Here is a 17,095-nt window from a genome sequence, read left to right as displayed (position 1 = left end):
TCTAATTAACCTTTCTAGTCAGTTCAGATAAATAAATAAAACCGAGTAGGAAATTGGTCGAGCTGGGGAATCGAACAGGGTCTCCGGAGTGCGAGACGAGTACATTACCACTCAGCCATGCCAGCTCGCTGGTTTGGATTGAACGAAGGCGCGTCTAGTGAATACGATGTCTTCGGTCACTCCCATCTTCCTCCTTTCCCGTTACGGCGAGGTTCAGGTGTCCACCGAGACGTGCGGGACAGATACATTTCCTTTCCTCAAAAACTGGCGATGGCGTTCATTGGACTCCCTGGCAGCGCTACAAGACGCTCTCACGTTCCACTCTTAGAGGCGAAGCTTAACATCTTAACCACACATCAGTGACACAAGCAGCTACACTGCGCTCAAGGCTTTCGCCTCACAGCACTTTAGGTCAACAAAGCACCCCCTGAATAAAGAGTTTGGTATGCCGTCGTATGCCGTTTTATTCCGTAACTTGGATGGGTCTGCTTTGCAAACCCTACTGGATACTTTCAACCAAGTGTGGCGTTCTGGTGTCATCCCTGGACAGTGGAATCATTCTATTGTGGTCCCAATACCCAAGTCAGGTCAGCCTCCAGTATCTCTTTCGGCCCTTCGTCCAATTTCTCTCACGCCTACCATCTGCAAGCTTTACGAAAGCATTCTCGCCGCACGCTTGTCGTGGTGGCTAGAATCACACGATTGTTACCCAGATTCCCAAATAGGTTTCCGTCCCCAATTTGGATTGGAACGGAGGATGGTCTTGCTACTTTGGCTACTGACGTGCTTCACCACTCTGCGCAGAGTCACCTCGTTCGAACGGTGATCGCGACAGACATAACAAAGGCATATGATAACATCCTTCACTCTGCCATTCTTGCCTCCCTTCAAACTCTTGGTCTCCCTCACCGGTTTCTCCTATCCATTCACACCTTTTTAACAAATCGAACCTTCAGTGTACGGGTCCATGGAAAGCCCTTTGGTAACTTCACTTCCAATAGAGGAGTGCCCCAGGGCTCCGTTCTCGCCCCCACATTATTCAATGTGGCTTTTATTCCTCTTGTTAGAGCCCTAGAAACCATCCCTTCTATCCGTGCGCTTGCGTACGCCGATGACATAACCTTGTGGTGGTGTCACCCAGATGCGTCTATCCATCAGTCGGCCCTCCAACATGCGCTAGATGTCTTGACATCTCGCCTCCCACCTCTGGGTCTAACCCTCTCGCCTACTAAGTCATGTTTCATTCGCATTGGAAACAAAGCCGGCTTACGGAAAGCAGTCCCTTTAAACTTTACAGTAGATAGTTCTCCGATTCCTCAGGTAGAAACTGTTCGTATTCTTGGCCTCCTCCTTCATACCTCTGGGACTGGCACCCCTTGGCTGACAGCCACACGTAAATCAGCTCACGCTACTATAGGTCTGATTCGTCGCATAGCTATGCGATCTGGTGGCGCACGTGCTCATACGGCCTGCCAGCTTGTGCGCTCTATCCTTCAGCCACGGATAATATATCAGGCACAATTTCAACGTCTCACCCGCAGACAGTGGGACTCCCTTGAAGCTATCAATCGTGAGGCTATGCGCGCAATAACATTTTTGCCTCGTTTGAAACCCATACCCGTGCTTCAGGAGTTCGCCCAAATTAATACTCTCAGTGAACTCATCGACCAGCGGGTGGCAAACAGAGCTCGCAAACAGTATCTACAACTTCATCGTTTAAAGACGCTCCCTCCGTGGTCGTATTGTCAGCGCACAGACAATCGCCGCACTGTTTCCCCGTCGGTATCAGTCGCGCATCTGCCTGAAGGGTGCATATTGTACACCGATGCATCACATACTGCAGAGCGGGGAGTTACTGCTGTATATAGTCCCTCCCATCCGCATCTCAACTCTCGTGCGACGTACACCGCAGATACATGTACCCCCCTGGCATTGGAACTTCAAGCCATTTACAATGCCATTGCTTCCCTTCCGCTCGTTCCCACATTCAATGCAGTTCATATTTATACAGACTCCCTCGCCGCCCTTAAACAGCTTAAGGCTGTTCGACGCACATTCCAGATTACACAATCAATTCCCCTACTCTGCGCAAAATACGCCCATGTCCTGTACGCATACACTGGATTCGCGGTCATGCTCACGATCCACATAACATTCAAGCAGATGCTATAACTCACATTGACACATCAGATGACCCGCCACCTTCCCCTCTTCCCCCAGATCCGTTCCTGTCCCATGTCTCCGATTCACAAGCTCTGCGCCAGCGAACACGCGCTCTAATTCCACCGTGTTCGCACCCTCTCCCTCGTAGTCTAACTCGGCAGGAGGAGGTATCAGTGCGCCGGATTCGGGCAGGGGCGGCCCTGACCCCATCTGTCCGTTATCGGTGGGGTGATAAATATCTGCCAGCAACTGACAGGTGCCCTCACTGCGGCGCTGCACCGGACATTTGTGATGTGCGGCACCTGTTGTGGACTTGCCCAGCGACGGCCCCTATTAGAAAACGGCTCCTCAGGGAGGTCGGCCTGTGGTGGAACCGCGACGGGGACTATGTGAAGTGGACTATGGACAATCACTTCACCAGCAGCCTATGCGAGTACCTCGCCGAAACTGGTCTACACTCCTTCTTTTAACTTTCTGTAACCTACATTCCACTCCCCCTTTTCTCAACCTATGCCTCAAGGCAGACTTCACGAATAAAAAAAAAGCACCCCCTGAATTTATTTCACCGTTTTTTCCGGCCAGTACGCCCTCAGTCGAGCGCATTTCACTTTCAGCAACTGCCGCTGGAAGATGGTTCCAGTTTGATTCGTGCCTCAGGTACCCGTTATTTCAATGCGCAGGTCTGGATTTACGCCTGTCACGCAAAATCTGCTCGCAAGACACGCGCGTCCGCACCGCAAGAGGGTCCAAGCTCAGGTGCGCAACTATATAGGGCAGCCGTGCGTCAGTAAGCGTTCGCTGTAGTATACACAGCCCAATGCGCTGGAGAAAAGCGCGATAACACTTCGCGCGATAACCGCGGCTCACCAACATACTCCCATTTAGCAAAACGTTCAGTTGGGCGAGTTGGTAGATATTCATGATGTAAACAGCGCTCGTCTTGTGTCCCTTCTTTTCTTGTCCCTTGTAGTTCGCGCTGTTTACATCATGAGTACTCCCATTGTTCTTTTCGGCTACTTTAACTTTCCTGCAATAAACTGGTCCGACCTTTCCACCACTACATTTAAAGATAACAGAAAGCGATTTTGTCAACACGTGTCTAACCTTTGGTCTGTCCCAGCTCGTATCAAACCCGAGACAAAGCAATCATTCCTCCAACATACTCGACCTCGTGTTAACTTCTCACCCTGTCTGTCAGAAGCGGTCTTTGAACAAGGATTTCTGGTTGCGAAAATCCATCCGGTAAGTCAGCCCTCCTGTAATTTAGCCAGTCGTCTTTAAGCGACTGCTAAATTACTCGAAGCACAGATGATCGTTCCTTAGAGCTAGTTTTCCTCAAATTATTCGCGGGAACAATTTTCCGGGATGGCTTATTCGCGGGAAAAATTCTTCGTGGCAGCTTTTTGATTTGCAAGCAAAGCAACGAAAGTTAGGTCCTCGCGAAAATTAAGGCGTTCATAGTGTATGGCTTGCAGTTCGACTAGTCGCGAGGAAGCTTCTTTCGTGAACTGGCAGGTGCAGCGGTGTCTTTTTCAGAAAGCGGTCGCGAAGAAGCAAGCTGCCTGCGCAGTACTAAAGTTCGTTCCGAATGCAGCTTTCTATTCCCCGTGTATCGACACATCGCGAGGTCGCCGAGGACGCCGAGAGCCTATGGCTTCACTGCCGAGTTTCTGGCACAACGTTGTCAATGCCAACGCATGCAGCGCACATCTGTCACTAACGCCACGTAGCTTAACGCACGACTGAGGTGTCCACTGTTTCAAGAGGGCAGCTATGCGCCTTTCATTTGCTTTCCAAGCTCCTGCTCCATTGGTTTCGTAGATTAAAGCGCGACTATAAGGTGTCCACTGTCCCAAGGGGCCAGTTATGCGCCTTCCCTTTGCTTTCGATGCTCAAAGTCATTTGAAGGTAAAAACCGGTCGTACGGCGAAAGCTTCTCTAAGTACCGTAGCGAAGCTTTCGCTTCAAAACATCTTGAGCCTGCTACCGTACTCTGCACAAGAATACCGGCCACGCTTGCCCCAAGATGGCGGCCGCGAAGCCGATGTCCACCCTGTACGGCGGTGTGCTACATCGGGGTTCCCTAGGTTGATTGGTGTCACCTTTTCGCGCACTTTTGCGTGCGTTCTCAGACACCCTTAGACGTATGGGAGCGGTGGTCTCGGTCTCAAAGGAGATGCCCTCGACTCAGCGTGGAAAGCTGAGCCAGAAACCAGCTCTTAAGTGACAAGGGGCAAATCTTTTCTTTAAAAATTTTTCCCGCGCTCGCACCGAGTAGTTAAGACTGGCGAAGAAAACCAATAGGGTGCGCTTTTGACCATAAATAACAGAAAACTACAAGCGTGCAGAGGGTGGATGTATCCAGGTTAGTCAGCGAAGTGGTCGTGCGAAGAAGTTTGAAAAGCGTAGTGAGCAGTTTGGCAGGGCAAAATGCAATGGAGGTGCGTGAACAACTTCCCATTAAAAAGTGCTCTTGTTCAGAATTTCGGCGTATAGAACGGCTGCAATTTTTAGTCACTTCCCTCAGAGCTTACTACTCCCTGTTAGGCCTCCGATCCCAAGGTCGTGGAATGTAATGCTGACCGCGGCGGCCGCATTAAGAAAATACAAGAAAAAAATGGTTTGGTTTGGGTGCACTGTGCGACGCGTGCATATTACGGAAATGCCGGCAGCTGAAATTCACCTGTCGTCTGAAAGCCCACGTGTATATACATCTGTGTCAATAAACCACACACAGCAAAGCAAAATAATTTCGATGATCCCGAAGCGAAGATTTTTAGCTCCAAGTTTGCAGTGTGTATGCGCATCCTTTTGCTGTTCATTATCATCGCCCCACCAGCGTGATGCTTAAACTGTATTTTGTTCGAACCTAATGTGTTTTGCAAGCAGTTTCTTCGTAATTTCCCTTGATTATTGTAGTGTATATGAGGAAATCTTCTGCTGTCTGTAGTCATAATTGGCCACCAGTGCGCTTGAATGCGACCTGCCTCCACTGCATTTATTTCTCTTTTCATGTGGCTTTTATAAAAGCCGAAGGCATTTGCCTATTCTCAAAAAGTGTACATTAAGAAATGAAGTAGACAACACCTTTACGCATATCATCGTCAGTTTTAATATTCGTTCGTCTTGAGGGCAAAATTCATTTGAGCTGCATTGGAGTTTTTCCAAATATTTCAGTTCGGGGATGGCCAAGCGTAAGCTTTCAAGGAAGCCTGTGCGTAGAACGTGATTATACGAATACAGGATCCGGGAAAAGATGTCGGGGTACATCCCGATAATAACAGGCTGTGCTTCAAGTGACATTACACAGCGATGTGTGCGCAGAAGCCAGTGTTGCGCCTTGGTCCATTCGAGATCGGCTTAACTCGAACAGACGAGCGCCGTCGCCTTCATGCGGAACAGGCTGAGCAGCCCGGTTGATCCCGGAAACAGCTGCCGTCCAAGATGCCCACCGAAGGGGAATTCCTTCCACAGAGACAGCTGCAGGGCAACGTGGCATGCACTGGATTCCGAAGCCAAGCATGGGGCACAGTAGTCGATGATTCGTCCCCAGAAGGGGCCCCTCGCTGCCTCCAGGTGGTCCAGTCGGGCCCAGCATGGTCGCCCAAGTTCCCCTTCACGATGGCCCATTCCTCTGGAACACAGCCTTCGAGACCCGGTGCTGGAACAGGGCGAGAAAGTACAGGTTGCTCAATAAAAATTGCGCGTACATTGGAGAGATTTTCCAGGGGTGGTAAAGTTATCGCTCTATGGGAGCTGGTCGTTTCAGATCTAGATTTCGATTTGACCATGTGCACATTGACGCAATTGAGGCCATGCAATCTACTCCTACTCTGTTTGTTATGGCAAGTTTTACAGATTTCTCCGTACTGCTAATATGAAAAGAGGACTTCTCTGGCACCCTTTAAATCAACGCCTAAAAATGTTCTTTAGTATTTATCAGAATCAGATAAGAATTAGTGCTTGAAGTTACTTAGATCAAACGCACTGCATTTCCTGTGGAAACGATTCGAAACCGATGCTTCCACCAAGCCACTGCAGCACAGACTCGTTTGAACATTCACTTTTTCGGCGTACCATTATAGCGACCGGAACGTGTTATACCAGAAGATCTGCCGCAAAACTGTGGAGTTGTTTCGTGAAGCTTTGTGCCGCACGCTACGACATTATAGTGTCGCTGCGGGTATTTAAAATTAAAAAACGCAAAAAGTATAGAGTGTCGGGTGACAGTAAGTACGAAGGGTGGCTTTTTTGGAAGCACTAGCAAAACTAACGGCCACATACAGAGAACCGTCATTCCGTGAGGGCTAGAACGGTGGCATCGCAGTGGTTCTGCGTGGTCGTATCTTGGCCTTATAACGATTATACTACTGTTTTCAATACACGAGTTTGCAATGACGCGTCTGGTTCTCTCACTCGATGTCACCGAACTATGGATGCTTCGTAAAACTCGTTTCATTGCTGAGCATTACTCTTCGAGGGCTAGTGTCGGCGTCGCACCCAAGCGCACTTCCTGCACTTTATTCGCCAGTGGGCTCTCCAAAAGTGGTTTTACTCTTAAGATTTGCTGGCTAGCATACGAAAGAGGCATTTTCTTTTCTCAGCCAAAAGTATCCTCCAGGAAGTACGTTCGTTCAATCTCCTTAGGAGGAATAGCGGCGCACGTTTGGTCAGGTGCTTTTCAATTTTTTAGGCAATGCTTTTTCTCTGAGTCAGCGAGCAGGGAACAAAATGAGTGGATAACGAAAGCACTGCTTAAGCACTTAGTCATTCTGTTTCAGCAACAGGTAGGCAGGGGAGAATCGCGAAGAAGGACTCGACTGAGAACGACGCTATCTTGCTCCGCACCGAATGTCCGCCAGGTTTTCCAGCCTGCGGGAACGTACGCACAGTGCATGCCATAGAGCGCCGACGCGAGTCTTTACGTCGAATATGCATCGATGCCCGCCAAAAGGTGCCTTTGGTGAACACAGATCGGTGTTAAAATACTATCGCCATAAAAATGAAAGGACAGCCCATATACGGAAACTGGCAATTGGTTTTTGAGGAAAGGAAATCGCGCAGTAATGCCTCATCTCGGTGGGCATCCGAACAGCGCCTTAAGTGAAGGAAGGAAGGCGGGAGTGAAAGAAGAAAGAGAGGTGCCATAGTGGAGGGCTCCGGAATTATTTCGAATTTTACCTAGCCGGCACTAGCCGCCCGCCTTCAGCCAAGTGAGATCACGTGTCCGAATGTGCAAAGTTGACACTAGCGCTGAATTGTATGGCATGAATATTTTTCCTTTCAAGTACCCCGCTTTACTGCAGCAGGCTACGCTTCCCATTGAATATATTTAAACAAGTGTTCCACCAAACCATCAGCGCGCTGAGAACCTCCAACCTGCTCCCCTCAATATTAATCGGGCATTGAAATTCCTGTTCGTTTTCGGAAAGGAACATCGCACAACTCAAATGCCGGCCACCACCATGCAACCTGTGCCACCAAAAAAGACGAGACCACAGGAATCAGGGCATCGAGTAGTTACGCGGCTATGTAGACTACGACTGAACACCAGCACTTTCGCCTTTGCAGAACCCAAAAATGCACCTTCCATTCTTTCTTATACGATATTGAAGCACACAGGCTGTGTCGCTGCCGCTGGCCTGCCTGCTGCATTCACTGCTGGTTGCACCTCACAGCTGATGACAATGACGATAGGCGCGTTCGAAAGTGCTGCATATCGCTGTGAAAACCAGGACCAATTAACTTGCAACACCGTAACAGTCCACGCACTCGCGTCCCCACGTTCTACGGGAGTCGGCCTGGCTGGCTTGCATTCCGAAACACTCGGTAGGAATGGCAATGCAATTACGCATCGTTGTTGGTGAGCGTTCTGGGGAGCTCTTTTTTTTTTAAACGCTAACACAAAAAAAAAAATAATTGACACGCATGCACTGATTACCAATCTTGTTGAAACTGCGAGCTGGTGTCTGCAGTGACTGCAGCAGATCAACATAATGTGCTTCATTTCTGCCAAAAGTAATGACACATCTACTGCACCGGGTTGCAGTGCACAGTATGCAAAAAAGAGAACAGCGGGCTCTCTGAACGGACAGTGAAAGACGGGCAAAACGCCTGTGATACAAGCACCCACACCGTATACACAGCGCGGAAGCGACACCCGGATAAGTCAGGGTCACGAGAGGCCCGCTGGCACTGTACTCACTAAGGGGCCCTAAATGTCTGGAAACGCCATTCCTGCCGCCCGTCAAGTAGTCCCATTTTCTTGTTTTTGTTTGTTCTTAGGGCTGGGGGAATATAAGCAATTTTCGAAGAGCTAAAAGCCCTCTGTTGCATACAGTGAACAACTGAAGTAGTACAAGCTCAGTATTATTCGAAACAAATCTAATGCCTCCTCAAGTTCTTGGATAGTTTTGAATTAACAGGCACGAAATTCGAATACGGCGCGCAGTAGTGTCTTTCGACAATGGATTTGAAAACACGAGCACACTGGGACGTCGTACGTAGCTCGGCCTCGCTGTGTGGGAAATTGTCTCCCAGCGGGGAGGAGGTTTCCCCGCCGGTACACAGCGCCATTTGTGTGGCGGAATCCGTAATGCGCATACCTGTCACATTGGGCGACGCGACAGGGCTGAGCTAGCTTTCGTAAGCCTTGCCTTAGAGCCCAATATCGGAGGCAATGGTTCAAACTCGGGTCACTCACATCAACTCATATTTACGGCAAATTGTTCATTGTCGTCTTCAGTAGAAAAGGGTAATTTTCCTCTTCGTATAATGTGACGGTCATAGAGTGAATATGCATTTCCTGCTGTGTGTACCCTATCGGAGATAGCGCTCAGCCTTTCGACAGCTACGATCACAGAGAGCCCTTCGCTGTTTCATGCGGCTGTTCGTTTTGCACGAATATTAGCACAAGTAGCGAATAATGACACGTATATTCGATATGTGTTCGATTCTTTTACAGTTCCTTTTGTATTCGATTTCGCTTTAGCTGCGCTATTCGTATTTTCTTGGCTTCCCTTTCCCAGTGCAAACTCTCATCTGAAAGCGGAACCCATCGCCACCGCACCATTTCTGAGGCTTGGGAGTGCCAATCCGTCGTCGCCACAGGGTTAATACCGCATTGCCTGTACACAGCGCCACGCGCTCCCATGCTCGCTGCAACAGCGGTTGTGCCTGTATTGACTGCCCCGAGCAGCAGAGGTAATCGGCCCGATATTGGAAACGTATCGGCAAAGGCCGGCGCTACGAAGGACCAGAGTGAAACCATCCATTTCCAGTACTGGACACATTACCTGCGCTGCTTGGGTGAAGAGGACAAAAAGTTACGGCGGGCACTTAAGACTATATTACTTGCTGTGAATGCGAAAGCAATAACGTCTCATAGAGAGTTCTGTTGCGAATTGTTTTGCATTTTCTTGCGGATTTGTGTCCCCTCGTTTTCGTTGGCCACTCCGCGTTTGGGTGCCAACTGCTGCAGCCCTTTGCCATTTACTGTTTCCCTTTCCCATCATGTCATGAGGCCTGTCGCATCACGCGATATTACACTATAGCGATATGATATGCCACGTGTTGCACACGTGCTTCCTTTGGTCACATGGGTTGTAAATTGAGTATTCACATCAAAGACCTATGATGCCATCGATACCCTCAAGGCCTTTCACTTAAAGGCCTTCACCATTAAGGGCTTTGAACTGACGGCCTTGAACCTGAAAGCCTTTACCCTCAAGGCCATTATCGCGGTCATGTAATTAATGACCCTCACCTTTATTTAGTACCGTTATCATTCCGTCAATGCCCAATATAATGAACTCATGTCGTTACCGAGTTTCGGGGTGCCGCTTATTCCAGACGGCGCTGGGTTTCGTTGCCGATGAGCCGTACAATGCTTTCGCACTGAAAAGGGTCGAGCGCGGACCAAACTGCATCGCTGTGTTCATTCGTGGCCCCGCAAATGTGCTCTGCAGAGGACGCTCGGCGCGACTGCTTTGTGAACGGCGAGCTGCCCACCGGACAGCGACGCTTTCCCTCTCCTAGATCTCTCGCGGGAGGAAGCCCTATGCGAGACGTTGCTTCGTGCCAGCAGAAAAAGAAGAACAAAACCCGTTCAGCGAATGCGGCGCCAGTCGAGAAACCAAGAGTATCGAAGGTCTCTGCAGCGAAACCTTGGAAGACTCTGCTCGTGTCGCTACAGACGGAGAAGCTTCAGGGCATGGGTACGGTGCGGAGCAATAGTGTATGAAATTATTGCAACGGAAACACGTTTAACGGGCACGAGCACCATCGCGTGCATTTAATGGACGCGCCAAACACGGACTCGGCAGCAGATTGCGAAGCCTCTAGGATCCACATCCAAACGATTCAGCTGATGTTCACGTGGTATGGAATATTGAGGAAGGATCACTTGTCTTCCTTTGTTGGAGAATTAAGGCGAGCATCTTCCGAAAACCGACATGAACAACTAACGTAAACAGCGAAGCTGGCGCCGAACATGAAGACTCGGCAGAAGCCGAAATGTTACCAAATAATCCGAAAATTTCCATCCGAATCGTATCTTCCTGAAGCAAACAAAACGCCCGAAGGCTACAAACGAGAAAACAGACAAGCAATCAGCATTATACCAACAAGCTCAGCAGGAGGTGCCCAGGATTAAAGCTTCAGCCCGAAGCGGGATTCGAACCAGCGGCGGCGCATTCCGATCGGCGATCCAGAGCAAGCTGTCTTTCTCCGTGAAACCGAAGACTGTCACAGTGAGCGATTTGGATTCAGATCCTCAGCTGCGATTTTATCGCGCTCCTTCGCTGAATCCGAGACCTCCTCCGGATCGCCGATCGAATCGGCAATTAGACAACTCTGCGCGTTGTAAATGGTAGCCTCTCGCGCTGACCGTTAGATGTCGCCATCTTCACTTTCCATCCGCTCTTTCGGCACTGCAGAGCAGGGGGAAGGCGCTTGAAACAGCGAATGCTGCGAGCAACGCTGCACGCGATGCCCCCCACGAAGAAGTGAAGCTGCGACGCTGTCTCCGCGCGCACAGCGATGGAGGCGGTGTCAGCACCTCCTCCACGTCGTCACGCGGGTCGCTATTTCCTGCTCTAGATTTCGTAATTGGAGCACGTAATTTTGCACCTCTCACTCATGTCCAAACAATTTTGTTTTGTCCGTCTCTAAGTCGCATCTTTGGAGCCTCCATCTTCAGTTCCCGTAAATTCTTCCCGCCATGGGGCTTTTTGTTGTTCTAATCTAGGATTTCTTTTTTTTTTTCTCTCTTAGAATCGTCTCCACGAGACGATGGAGGAAGACGCACTACACCTGCTAGACGCATCTACTGTCTGCGCTCGCCTCCGCGGACATCAGCGCGCCAACAGCGCAGGTTGTTCCCGCACACTGCGCAAGCTAGAAGCAAACGCAAACATTAAGAGCCACGAAGAAGCCAGGCGCCTCATCACTGTCACCGAAAGGCCCGTTCTGCACGGAAAAGAGCAAGATGAGAACAACCTCAAGCGAGTAACGCCAGAACACGTATCAAGCGACGAATCGTCAGCCTGCGAGTCCAAGGGCCCCCTGGACCTCACAACAGACACTCATGGCACTGTCAGCAGTGAACCTGTCTTCACAGCGCCTCTTACACCAGAGCCGCCTACCCTACGTCGCTACGACAGTAGCACCCCTGACAACCACACAACTCTGGCTTCAGGAAACGCCCTGACAACCAACCTTCCTGCTACATGCTGCGCCGAAGCCATCGAGCAAGATGCCTGCGTTGATGAGGCAGTTCAAGAAACGTTCCCACTGAGCACAGACACGCTTGAACTTGTCATGGAGAGTGCTACACAAACCAGCCCTGACCACAACAGCCGGCGGCACGCTCCCGAGCACTCCAGCAAAACTGGAACTGTGGAAGAATCTGCCGCAAGCACAGGAAATGAATTTGACCACCTCCCCGCAACCCCCGACATCGCTGAGTCTGCCGTCAGTGAAACCGCACATCGCCCTGCCCAGCTTATCAGCGATGCATTCACGGAAGCTGATTATTCACGCACTACGCGTGATTATGCAAAGAAAAAGCCAAGCGCAAAACCCCGCCGCCGCGCCCCTTCCTCTCACAAGGCGGCCCCAACCCATGCCCCAACCGGAGCAAGCGCAAAGCAAGCCCCTCCTCCCGGCAAGTCCGCGGCGGCCCAATCGGCTCCGCCCGCTCCTGCGTCGTCTGCTACGAGCGACCTCGGCCCGTCTGCCGCCCGCTTCTCTGCACGCTCGCAGCAAGTCAAAACAAAATCGAGAATCGCAACCATCCTCTGCTACCCTGCGGGCAGCAAGGCCAACCTCCTGTCCATTTCGAGGGATGCTGTTGCCGCAGTCTTGAGCAAAGAACCCGCTGTCAAAACTGTACGAGTTCACCAGCAGCGCAATGTTATATATTGCTGCGGATAATATAATACCACAGCTGAACCCCCGCACCTTCTCGCATTCGACACTATTTGTGACGTAAAGGTGCGTGCCCTAGAAGCTTGCGGACACACATGCTCCGGCCGCCTATTCAGGGTTGACCGCGCTTTCACAGAAGAAGACACAATTGCCGGAATCGAGACCAAGGTTCCCGTTCTCGGGTGCTCCCGCAGAGGAAACGATGTCATACTCCGATTCGCTGGCACCAGGCCACCGCAGGAAGTGGCTTTGTTCAAGTTACGACGACAAGTACAGGCTCGCCTTCCCCGTCCTCTTCAATGCCTTCAGTTGCGGCATATTTGGACACGCCACCGCTGCCTACAAAACCAAACCGCGCTGCCTGCGATGCGGAAATGACCACCATGCATCGCGATGTGAAGCTGAGAAGGCTGGCTACGTAAACTGCCGCGGTGCACACGCCTGCACCGAGCCTCGCGGCCCTCGCTGGCAAGAAGAGCGTCGCATCGCGTTACCCTGGCAACTTCCGGGAAGTACATGTCCAGGCAGCAGTGAGCTGCACTCGAAGCTCAAAACAGAAGTCTGGCGCAAGCAACCCACCGCAAGAAGGCACCCTACAGCCCCGCGAAGCTGCACACAACTCCGAAAGCCTGACAGAAGCCCCAGTGCCTCAGTCAACGCGCGGCACCCGCTCATACAGAGATGCCTTGAACCGACAGAGCGCTCTGTCTGTCTCCTTGGCTTTTTCCTGTGGCTCTCTGTTTTATAGCGCAACTTGGTTCCTTCAAAGCCATGCACCAACTTGCCCAACAAGAAGTTCTACGCAGAGATGCCGTGGAGGGCCGCACAGTGCGGCGCAGCCCCCGCCGGGTGAGCGCGACGTCGTTATCGCGGCGCTCGCCAACCGCCCCCATGGACGCACTGCCGCCCACTTCACCAGCACGAGAACTCTGCGCTGCGGCTCTCGCCGCTCAGCAATCACTCAGCCATAACCATGGCTAACTCACCTCACGCCTACCTCGCGAGGTCATCATCGAAGTCCTGTGCGCGCTCGGAGTGTGTGACATACGTCAGGTGTTTTAAGGCGAAAGCCATTAATGCTTCATACTGTCGTTAGCAGCCGTGTCGGCAGATTTGTCCGTGTTTTCCGACATGCAAAACAAGCCCAACTACATGCTTCTGAGTATTAAGGCGAAAGCCTTTATACTGTCGTTAGCAGCCGTGTCGGCAGATTTGTCCGTGTTTGGCGTCACTACTTAAAAAGAAACTGCGTCGAGGCTGGGAATCGAACCAGGGCCTTTGGTATTTGAAGCGGAGACACTACCACTCCGCCAAGAAGGCTCAAGGTTTGAGCATGAATAAAGGCGCATCTAGTGAATGCATGGGTTTCACAAAAAGAAGGAACAAAAATAAAAGAAAAATAAAAGCACTAAAAATAAGAAAATAAACAAAAACACAGAACAAAATAAAGGCAATAAATTATGGAAAATAAAAATACGAAAAGAAACAAAAATAAAAAATGAAATAAAAACAAAACTAAAATATATAAAAATAAATAAAAACAAACACTGCGCCAGGAAACGCTTTCGCCTTGCAGCACTTCTGCTCCGCACGGCGTGGAGTGCGTCGTATACCGCAGGGCAGTGCAATCAGCCCTCATCTCTTCAGCATGGCCCTTTCTCGACTGCCACAGTGTGCCTGGCCGCCTCACCTGAAGCGCGCGTCGCCATATATACGCTAATGACGTCGCGCTTTTCGTCACTTCGAAAGCACGCAAAGCTCTGCAGGACGCCTTGGGTGCTGTCGCTGTCCCTTTGAAAAACATTGGGCTAGAACTGACTCCGTCCACAACCGAGGCCCCTCTCGTGCACCGGCGTCCAGCTGCTGCGCGTAGTCGCACACCGCAGCTTTGCCCCGAGGGAGTCCCCTTGGCGAAGCCAGGCTAAATACTTCGGGCTGCACACACCTGGTGAACTGAGGTGGCCAAACTTGACGGCGAAACCGAAAGAATCGCCACCATCGCCAAACATCACGGTGACTGCACAGAGACTCTCGTTGTGCGAGTGTGCGGTGCTGGAACACCTTTCGTTCCCAATGAGCTCACCAGCTACAGTGGGCAACGCTCTACAGGCACTTGTTGCATTTGTCGATGCGCCAATCTACACGCAAAGTTCAGCGCCGCCTTCATATCGTCCAGAGCGCCATAGCCTGCGCCTCCAACGGGTTCGCGCGCCGCCGGGCCGCGCTCCGTGCATTGCCGGCCGGCCACTTCGACCCCAGCCGTGGTGCTCGTAGCTTCACCTCCTCCTCCCTGTGCGTGCGTGCGTGCCGAGAAGAGAGGCACTGGTCCGAGAAGCACTGGAGGCAGAGCCGAGAAGAGAGGCCCTGCCTCTCTTCTCGGCTCTGCCTCCAGTGCTTCCCGGACCAGCTTCCACTACTGTATCCCTGACGCAGTGCCGTTATAGTGTCTCTACGGCAGACATAACGCTGCGTCCCCACCCAATGGTTCGCGTTCCTGGCGGAACTCAACGCGAACCATATGCAGAAATAAATCTGGGTTTTTCAACATGACGGCGCACCAGCACATTATCTGGCGAAGGTTCGCGACTGGCTGGATCCAAATTTTCCGGAATGATGGATGGGTCGCGGATCCCCAAATATGTCCTGGCGTCCACGCTCACCTGACCTGACACCCTGCGATTTTTTCGTGTGGGGTTTTGTAAAATCCATCGTGTACAGCACAGGGACACTCAGCACTGTTCACGAGGTGAAAGTGCGCATTGAGGCTGCGTTCACCCGAACTGACGACACCATGCGGGAGAACGCTTTCAACGGATGCTTCAAGCGCTTTGAGAAATGCATTGAAGCAAACGGCGGCCACATCGAATGCTGAGCTCAACACTGCCTCAAGCACTGCCCCATAAACGGGCCTGTTCAGGGTCACCCCAGTCCTGTCTGGCGACAGCTCGCGCAGCACCGCTGCTCCGCACCCTTATCCTCTACAAATAACCCAGAACAACACATTAGCAACGCAGACGGCGTGGCGCAGCAGCTGCTCTTAGTCTCACCTGAAAATGCCATGAACATTTATTGCATTTAAAGTTCGACATCGTCATATCGCAGTCATTGGCAGAAAAACAAAAGCAGACGACGAGAATGAAGATTGGAACGCTTTCTGCGATAGACAAAAATCGAACTCTTTGAACTTGCGGCAACCTCGCGCAGACAATGTTTACTGCGTCCAACATTGATACAGTAGTCAAGAAAGTTATTTCAAAGCAACCGCGCTACCCTCCCCCACCCTCCCCGGTAGAGGGCTCGCTTCTCCGGTGGGTGCGAGATGGCGCCACGGATACCACTGCTGCGAAGTCTTTCGGTTTTTGGTTCGCGACGGTGGGGATTTCCAAATAATTCACATCGAATCAGGCAAGGACACCGCCCAAATATAGCACAAAACAATATTGACCACCAAATGCAAGCAATGTGCGAAATTTGAGCCTGAACAAACGTGCCGTTAAGCCGAGAGAATTTTTTTTCTTTACTCTGATTTACGCAACAGTCGTCCAGCGCTACGCCTTTCCTTGCATGCACCTACTGTCGACCACCAGACAGACTCAATATTACAAACGAGTACAAACGAATGATGTGCCATTACTAACAAAAACCGAACTTACCTCTAAGGGATGCAGTTCTCGCAGCGCATGTAGTCGGCGTAGATCGATGTCTTGCGGTGAAACCGAGTGCTGAAGGGTCGCAGCTGGAGCCCACCTGATCGGAGACGACGACCGACGCCAGACGCTAAGAAAGATGGGTGGCAACAGTTTTCAGAACCGTCCAGCCAGAATATCATGCTCTTAAGGCCCGTTGGGTTCACGACTTACCTGGCTCGTGGTACGAGACCGACCGCACGGCTTGGACGCCCGCTTGAAGGGCTCTGCCCTTCGTCTCCATTCTCGATTTATGGCAGTCATAACCGGAGCTCACTGTAGCAGCGGAACAAGGCTAATCGAAATGCCTGAGTGGACCTAGAATACAAGGCATAGTAAAAGGTATCATGGCACAATTCTAAGCAGCCGCCCTCACATTGTGGTCGCTATATATTGTAGCTATAAGGAGGTTTACCTGACACGCTGATAGGAACGCCTTGCTGCCAGGTCAGCCTCTGTTCGTTCTCCTCAGCCAAGCATAAGAGGTGGCACTGAATGTGCGCTGCCAAGCCAAGGCTCAAAAGAATTCCAAAAGAACATCAGCGCGCGCAACGGCCGCGCGCCCAGACCTGTGCTACCTGTGCTACCTGTGATACATGATGATGATGATAGCCGAAGGTGTGGCTCCGGCCGAAATTAATCGCAAAACTCGCTACTCTGCGCAGAGCTCTTTCTTAGGGCCCGATTCTTGGTGTTCGCCATCGAGGAAGGAAAGAAGAGAGTTTTCCTTCCTCCATGCTTGGCAGCAGCAGCAGTGACGATCACTATATTAGGAATTAGCCGCATAGGGGCGCTAACTACTCTCCCGCTGCAATTCC

At 51.1% G+C, this 17,095-nt stretch overlaps 1 protein-coding gene across 2 annotated transcripts; it reads right to left on the bottom strand.

The window, feature by feature from the left end:
- Window positions 1-5,277: 5,277 nt before the first annotated feature.
- On the bottom strand, window positions 5,278-16,861 carry LOC149357716 (uncharacterized). Of its 2 annotated transcripts, none has more exons than XM_089584868.1 (4): window positions 16,693-16,861; window positions 16,452-16,595; window positions 16,245-16,368; window positions 5,278-5,824 (listed from the first exon to the last, which is right to left on the bottom strand). In XM_089584868.1, exons 2-4 carry the CDS (start codon window positions 16,539-16,541, stop codon window positions 5,553-5,555), a joined length of 486 nt encoding a protein of 161 aa, XP_089440994.1. In that variant the 5' UTR covers window positions 16,542-16,595; window positions 16,693-16,861; the 3' UTR covers window positions 5,278-5,552. The 2 variants fall into 2 exon arrangements, with proteins under 2 accessions (XP_089440994.1, XP_089440995.1); XM_089584869.1 differs by having other exon boundaries at window positions 16,245-16,338.
- Between the last annotated feature and the right edge of the window lie 234 nt (window positions 16,862-17,095).

The sequence above is a fragment of the Amblyomma mixtum genome, chromosome 3 (assembly GCF_055824585.1).
Source record: "Amblyomma mixtum isolate Tamu chromosome 3, ASM5582458v1, whole genome shotgun sequence".
Taxonomy (NCBI): Eukaryota; Metazoa; Arthropoda; class Arachnida; order Ixodida; family Ixodidae; genus Amblyomma; species Amblyomma mixtum.
Note: the sequence above shows the minus strand (reverse complement) of the source record. Positions and strands in the feature narration are given on the sequence as shown.